Below are 7,840 nucleotides of genomic sequence, written 5' to 3'. Positions count from 1 at the left end.
GGCCCTTGCAGAGCCCCAGCCATGCTGTTTGCCCCCAGCCTGCCCACGGCCAACCTGGGGCTGCTCACTGGGCTTTTCTGTGCTGAGCATTGGCCTGGTTGTGTTCTTGCGAGAGCCTGGGCAAGGAGCCTGGAGCCCCCAGGGCATGGCCTGAGGCGTCAGTGCTGCCCCAGCAGTGCCCATGGCCTGTCCCTGCTGCAGCCCCGGCACTGCCACCCCCAGGGCTGTGCCCGGCCCCGAGAGCACTCAGGCCCTGCAGCAACACCAGGGCCAGCACAGCTGCAGGGCAGGGCCATGGCAGCAGCACTGGCAACACCAAGTGCTGCTGCTGCTGGGCACAGCTGCTGGGCCAGCACTGATCTGCCCCCTGCTCTGCACACAGACATTGCTGCTGCAGCTCCAGAGAAGGCAGCAAAAGGGCATCTCTGCAGAAAACTCTGCTGGGAGATGCTTTAATTCCTTTTATAGGCAACAAGAGTGCAGCCCCTCATTGACACAGTCTGTGGGCACAGGGAAGGTGGAGAGAAACCAAATGAGAAATTGCATAGACATTGACATTTCTTTTTGGAAAATATTAAAAAGTAAAACAAAGAAAACAGACCTCCAAAATGAAACCATGCAGAACTATCAGAGATGACTTTAATTACATGTCATTTGCAGAAATTGACCAGCAGTTTAGTGCTCCTGAAACCATCCAGTCATCAGTCTCCACACTGCAGCCTTGAGCTCCTGGTTCCTCAGGCTGTAGATGAGGGGGTTCAGGGCTGGAGGCACCAGTGAGTACAGAACTGACAGGGACAGATCCAGGGATGGTGAGGACATGGAGGGGGGCTTCAGGTAGGCAAAGATGACAGTGCTGAGGAAGAGGGAAACAACAACCAGGTGAGGCAGGCATGTGGAACAGGCTTTGTGCCGTCCCTGCTCAGACGGGATCCTCAGCACAGCCCTGAAGATCTGCACGTAGGAGAAAACAATGAACACAAAATATCCAAGTCCTAAACACACAGTAACTGTGATGAGCACCAGTTCCCTCATATAGGATTTGAGGCAGGAGAGCTTGAGGATCTGGGGAATTTCACAGAAGAACTGGCCCAGGGCATTGCCTTGGCACAGGGGCAGGGAAAATGTATTGGCTGTGTGCAGCAGTGAATAGAGAAAGGCACTGGCCCAGACAGCTGCTGCCATGTGGGCACAAGCTCTGCTGCCCAGGAGGGTCCCGTAGTGAAGGGGTTTGCAGATGGACACGTAGCGGTCATAGCACATGATGGTCAGGAGGAAATACTCCGTTGTAGCATAAAAAACAAAAAAAAATACTTGGGCAGCACATCCAGTGTAGGAGATGTCCCTGGTGTCCCAGAGGGAATTGTGCATGGCTTTGGGGACAGTGGTGCAGATGCAGCCCAGGTCGCTGAGGGCCAGATTGAGCAGGAAGAAGAACATGGGCGTGTGCAGGTGGTGGCTGCAGGCTACAGCGCTGATGATGAGGCCATTGCCCAGGAGGGCAGCCAGGGAGATGCCCAGCAAGAGGCAGAAGTGCAGGAGCTGCAGCTGCCACGTGTCTGCCAATGCCAGCAGGACGAAGTGGCTGATGGAGCTGCTGTTGGACATTTGCTGGGACTGAAAATGGGGACCTGTTCATGGAGAAAGGACAGGGAAGAGTTAGAGGAGATACCTCTAATGAAAATCAAAGCCATTTTCAATACACCCGCTTCTGTAACACACACAGACATGCTTCTGTGTTTAAGTGTTCTGTGCTTTTCTTTTTAAGCTGCCCCCATATCTGTCCTGCTATTTTTGGATATCAAACCCTCAGCATTTCTGCTGCACTTTGGTAGAACAGAGTGAGTTCCCTGAGGCAAGATGATTAGTGACAACTGAGGGAAGATGATCTGTCACTTCATTCTGTTTGGAGTTTTTCTGGGCTTTCATTTTTCACAAATGAACTATGTTCACACTCCTATGTTTCTCTTACAGCCAGGTGCTGCTGCATTCTGATGGATCAACCCCAGCCCAGGTCCACTTTTGTAGCCAAAGACTCACTTTGCTCATTTAAGCAACAGCATTTCAGTGTCAGAATACCTCTGCCTTTCCCCATCAATCTTATAACTCAGAGATGCTCTTGGACAGGTTTGCACCCTGGATTGGAGCTCCCAGCTTGGACTGAAATCTCAGAGAATTTTCCAAGTGTCCTTATGATGGCACTGGATTGAGGGAGATGCAGCTCCTTCCCTGGCTGCCCTGACAGCATTGCCCAGAGCTGGGCACTGGGGACAGCGTCACCCTGAGCCAGCTGTGCCCCCTGCCAGAGCCCCCAGGGCCGGGCAGCTGCTCCCAGCCTTGTGCTCTGCAGAGGGAACTGGGCCCAGGGCTGCAGAGCTGCCCCACGGCTCTGCTGCAGCTCTGCCTGCACAGGAGGGGCTGCGGAGCCCAGGCCCTGAGGGCAGAGGCTTGGCTGGGGCACAGGAGGGAGGGGGCTTGTTCAGAGAGAGGGTCTCGTATGGACATTTCTAAACTCTCCCTGCCCCAGCATTGCTGGGTTTTGTTTTCTCTCACTGTCTGATCTTCTCTCTGCTTCCTGGAGATTTTCCTCCTGCAGGTGTTTCCCTGTGCCTGATCTCTCCCTGCCAGCACTCACAGACCCCAAATCTCTGTGCACTCTCCTTGGCCCTACAGAACCCTGCCTGTTTGCAGGGCACTGGCTGGGAGCAAGTTCTGTTTGCAGCTTGGAGAAAGGACAGCTCAGACTAAGCATGATGGCTCCAGCAAACGTGATGATGGTGCTGTCCATGGCCTGTGGAGAGTCTGAAAGCACATTAGGGATCTCCTGTGAAACTATTGATCACTAATAGGAACAGTTCAGATGTCTTAGGCACTTGTCTCAAAATTCATAATTAATAAATCATAATCAACCTTTTGTATTTATTTCCCCTTGCCTTCCATTCTCCAATAGTAGGAAACTGAATATAAAATCTTATGCAATTTCTTCATTTGTATAAAAATCCTTGTCTTGGAAATATTCTATGACTGATCAGAACACCTCAGCATGTCAGAGCTTCAAGAGCATTTAAACTTCCCTGAACCAGAAATACTCAGAGTTGTACTCACAGAGTCTGTAGGCATTGGGATGTTCCAGCTTTGGGAGATCATTCCAGGAGCTGCAGCTGCATTGTCCTGCAGCCAGAGGTTGCTGTGCCAAGGGCTGGCAGTGATTCTGCCCCAGCCACTTCTCAGCACCTTCCCAGCCCTGACTGATTGAAGCTCTCTGTGCCTCTGTGCTGTGCCTGGGGTGGCTGCAGGCAGTGCCCCAGCCGTGCTGGGCTGGCAGAAGAGCTGCTCATCAAGAGAAATGTGCTTTTGAAGCTCTTCTTGGTTACCAGGAGCTGCCTCTGTGCCACGAGCCCAGCCCAGCTCAGCAGCACAGACACAGCACCACGACTTTAATGAGCCTCTGGGGCTTTGTGCTCAGACCCTGAACATCAGTCCCTGAGAGGGAGCTGAAGAAACCTCTCCAGAACTCCAAGCTAGAATCCAACTCCAAAGTTTCTTGGACTTTTAATGGGTCCCACTGAGGGACATGACTGAGAAAGTGTCCCCAGGCCCCAGACAGAGCAGAGAACTGAAGGCAGTGATGACAGGTGGGGACAAAGAGAAGGCAAATCTTGGTGCCCTGGGGCACAGCAGGGTCTGTGTCATCAAGGGCTGTGAGGAGACACCTTGTCCTGAGGCCCTGGGGCCTCCTGGCACAGCCCCAGCCAGGCTGGGCACTGTCCGCCCCTTGTCCTGCCCTCAGCATCCCCCCCTAGCCCACATCTCAGTGGCCTCAAGGATCTGCTGGAAGGAGTCCCTGGGGAGCCTTGCTCAGGAATGGCCCTGGGGGGCTCCTTCATGCTCCCTGCAAAGACTGCAGGTTTTTCAAAGAATTTTGGGTTTGGCTTTTGCCTTTGAGTCTCTGAGAGGTTTGTGCAATCATGGCCTCCAATTATCTGTTGTAATTAGTCCCTCTCCCAAAGGAGAGGCTTTGTCAGTAAAAACACTCCGTATGGCTCATTAATGCTTCAAGGTACTTCAGTTATTTTAAGTACTTTGTGTTTCCCTTTTGATACAGACTCTGGTAGAGGTTTGTACAATCATGGCCCAAGTTCTCTGCTTTAATGAGTCCCTTGAGAGCTTTGTACTGACACTCAGTGGCACTCATTAATGCCTTGAGATACTCAAGGGTTTTAAGGTACTTTTTGGATTTAAGAATACTTTTAGGTACTTTTAAATATTTTCCTTGCCCACACTGAGTCTCTGAGAGATTTTTGTTCCATTCTGGCTTCCAATTCTCTCCTCCAAGGGGTCCTGTGTTGCATATCTCCCCCTCTCTGTTTTACAACAAAGATGGAAGTGAAAGAATTTTCTAAGACTTTCTAAGATCATTGAAACAACCATGGGACAATTAACAATACTACAACAACAACTAAGATGTTGTTTTAGCTAGTCATCATTCAACCCTTTAATCCCTAGGATTGGAAGTGTTTGTTGAACCAGTCTTTGTTTTCCACATGAAGCTTCTTGAAGCTTTCTTCCTTCAGTACCTGAGTGCTCTTCTGGATTGACTCACTGTGGCTGGGGAGGTTCATGCCACACTTGCCCTCAGAATCTACACAGCCATGCCCATGTGCCCAGAGTAAAAACTCTATCACTGTTCTGAAAGGTGGCATGTCTGATGATTTCTATGTCTGAGAGCAGGCCACTCAATGTGAGGGAGGTAGCATTGGTTTGCTTACTTAACAGGCACCCAGGATGGTCTAACTGTCCTAAAGCTTTAGCTGCAGTCACCCAAGGTAGTAAAAAATTCGGGTGCTACCATCTGATACCTGGATTAAAGCTTTCAAAGCCATCTCTTTGATATCATCCAATACTTCTCTGGGGATACCTACTGCTTAATCATCTGGTAGGCTGTGTTGTCCTTCTCCAGCTAGATGGCTGATTGTCAATTCCACCCTTGCCTCATTATTAGCATAGTCTGCTATTAATTGATTTAGTAAACACTTCCATCCTCCTTCCTACAGGGTGTATTCTGTAGGTGACAAAAACATGGTCATAATATATTTTAAATCATAGGGGGTTAGGACGTGCTGTAAACATCGCCCTCATTAGGCCATTAAAACAAGGTAAGTGCTTCCTATGGTCTTTAGCTGCCCTACACCAATCCTTGATTTCCCCATAAACCAATGGCTGATACCTGGGATTATGCCCCCTTCTTTCATAACATACCGGGCAATGAGGAGTTTCAAGGTTATTTGCCAGTCTCCTTCCTTAAATGGAGGCATGGTCTAGAGGGGAGAGCATGATTGACAGTGGGGGCATGACCCGCAGTTGTGGGGGTGGAGTCTGGAGGTTCGTTCAGGGCGGAAGAGAAGGTTGTGGTAGCAGGAAGTGGAGGAGCCAAAATGGAAGGAGGATGGTTGGGCTCCCAAGCCACATTCGGGCTCCTGTCTTGAGTCTCCAGGGCATGATGTTCCAAGACAGCATGGCCATCGCCATCTTGGACCATCATGGAAAGTCTGAGAAAGGCAGGTTTGAGGGGAGGTCCTGAGTGAGTTAGGAGTGACCAAAGGATTGAGTTTTCAACACAGTGCTTGCCGGTGAAGGGTCTCAAGGATAGTGTGGAAGATGGGTAGCATGTGGGGTGCACTGTGGTCCCTTTTGATCGAAAGGATGTACAGTTTAGCTCCCACTGAGTCCCAAAACTCAATGGTATGGATTTCGCCAGCAGAGGCATCTGGAAAATTTTTAATGATCCACCCCATGATTGGTTTTATTTGGTTCTTTGAAGATATTTGGCCATGATCAGTGAGAATTAAAGCATCCACATATGCTCCTTTCTACTTTAGACATCTGGCTGCCCATTTTTCTCTGTCTCTGCTTTATGGGGAAGAGCCACCAGAATACCCCAAATCAATAATGGGATGTAGGTCCATACTGTAAAAACACAGTGGCAAAATGGGCAGTAAATGTCTTGCATTTCCCCAAACCTGCCTGCAATCCTATACAGGTGAAACCGTCATCGTTCCTGCTGATCCTGGGCAAGGTCCCTTGAAGCAATGATGAATCCACTGGGCCTGGCACAATCCAAAATCCCAGGGAGCACTGGCCTATCTATCAGCTAACCCCAACAGACATGACTGACACAGGGAGCCCTGAATGTCATAGTCCCTATTCAGGCACCAAATGAGGGTGGCTGCAATAAACTCCTCTGGTTCCCTGACTTAAAGGCGATGTTGGCAAAAATGAAAAGGTGCGGGTTCAATGGAGTTGCTCAAAAAGAACTTTAATAACAGGGTGAAAAACAATAAACATGGAGGAGTTGAGAAGAGTATGAGGGGCAGGATCCCAAGACCTGAGACAAAGCGGAAGCTACAATATAGACACTTGGGGCTAGAAAACTAGAACAATACCCATATAGAAGAAAAAAGTAATCAATAAACCACTAGGGGAGGAGAACTTGTACAACTTAGCATAACAACACTAAAGGCTTATGGGAGACCTCTCAAGCTCACCCTAAGTTAAACAAATGACTCCTAGGACTTGAAACTCACACCCAGTTCTTCCGGGGTAAAATTTGGCTGACTGTAAGTTACACCTAGGCTAACTCCCACACTGCTGCTTTGCTCTGGTCTCTTGGGACTATGTGGCCCAACAGAGCCACAATGATGTCCTTGGTTCCATGAGGCCCCACAGTGTCACAAAAGTCCCTTGGATCCATGGTGCTCTGCAGTGTCACAATGGCCCCTTCCTTTCACAAGGCTACCAAATGCCACATTGGTCTTCATAGAAAGGAAACCATGGAGCGCCTGTGTTTCAGGAGCTGATGAACAGCAACCACCAGAGGCTAAGGCAAGCCTGACCTGTCTGTCCTGGCAGGTTTGCTTGGAGCAGCTTGGATATCCAAAATTATGAATGCGGAATCCTAATTTCAGAAATTTTTGCCTGGAGAAGGATTTTTTTTCCATACAAAGAAAAGCACAGAGCCCTTTCCAGCGTTTGGAAAACAGGTGAGTTCTGTCACTCAGAAGTTAAAGACCAGCCAGATCTGTCCATCCTGGCAGCTTTAGTCTGGGAGCAATCCTTGGATACACAGAAATTTGGAGGTGGAATCCAAATTTTGGCCATGGATACATGAAAAAGATGGACAGTTCTTTTCCATAAGAAGGAAAGTGCAGATCCCCAGTGTTTCAGGGGCAGATGGGAGTGGCCTTCCACATTCCAAGGTCAGCCATATCTCTCAGGTGACCTCTGGGAGACCAACGCAACCATACCTCTTTGGTGTTCCCTTGCTTCCACAGGGCCCTGCAGTGTCACAATGGTTCTCTTGCTTCCATGATGCCCTCAGGTGTCATAATGGCCCCTTGGTTACACAAGTCTTTAAGCATCTAAATGGTCTCCATGGTTTCATAAGGCCCCACAGTGTCCTAATTGTCTTTGGGTTCCATGAAGCCCTGATGTGTCCAATTGCCTCTTGGTTCCATTGGGGCCCAGTAGTGCAACAATGATTCTCTTGGTTCCAATAATTCCCATAGTGTCACAATGACCCCTTCCCTCTATGAGGCCCTGCAGGGTCACAATGTTCCTTTGGTTCTGTGGGGCCCCACAGTGTCACAATACTCTCCATGATTCCATGGGGCCGTGCAATGCCGCAATGATTTCCACGGATCCATGGTGCCCTACAGGATCACAACGGCCCTTTGGCTCCACAAGGCCCTGAAATGCAGCAATGGCCTCTTGGTTTCACAAAGCCCTGCTGCTTCACACTGGCCCCTTGGGACCATGCAGCTCAACAGAGCCACAATGATGT

At 49.6% G+C, this 7,840-nt stretch overlaps 1 protein-coding gene across 1 annotated transcript; it reads right to left on the bottom strand.

The window, feature by feature from the left end:
• Window positions 1-702: 702 nt before the first annotated feature.
• Window positions 703-1,608, bottom strand: LOC134433840 (olfactory receptor 14C36-like; the record flags this gene model as incomplete). Its single annotated transcript, XM_063182542.1, has 1 exon — window positions 703-1,608. A coding segment is annotated over exon 1 (906 nt), but the record flags the coding sequence as incomplete, so codon positions are not given.
• Window positions 1,609-7,840: the final 6,232 nt, after the last annotated feature.

Source organism: Melospiza melodia, unplaced genomic scaffold (genome assembly GCF_035770615.1).
Source record: "Melospiza melodia melodia isolate bMelMel2 unplaced genomic scaffold, bMelMel2.pri scaffold_28, whole genome shotgun sequence".
NCBI classification, from domain to species: domain Eukaryota; kingdom Metazoa; phylum Chordata; class Aves; order Passeriformes; family Passerellidae; genus Melospiza; species Melospiza melodia.
Note: the sequence above shows the minus strand (reverse complement) of the source record. Positions and strands in the feature narration are given on the sequence as shown.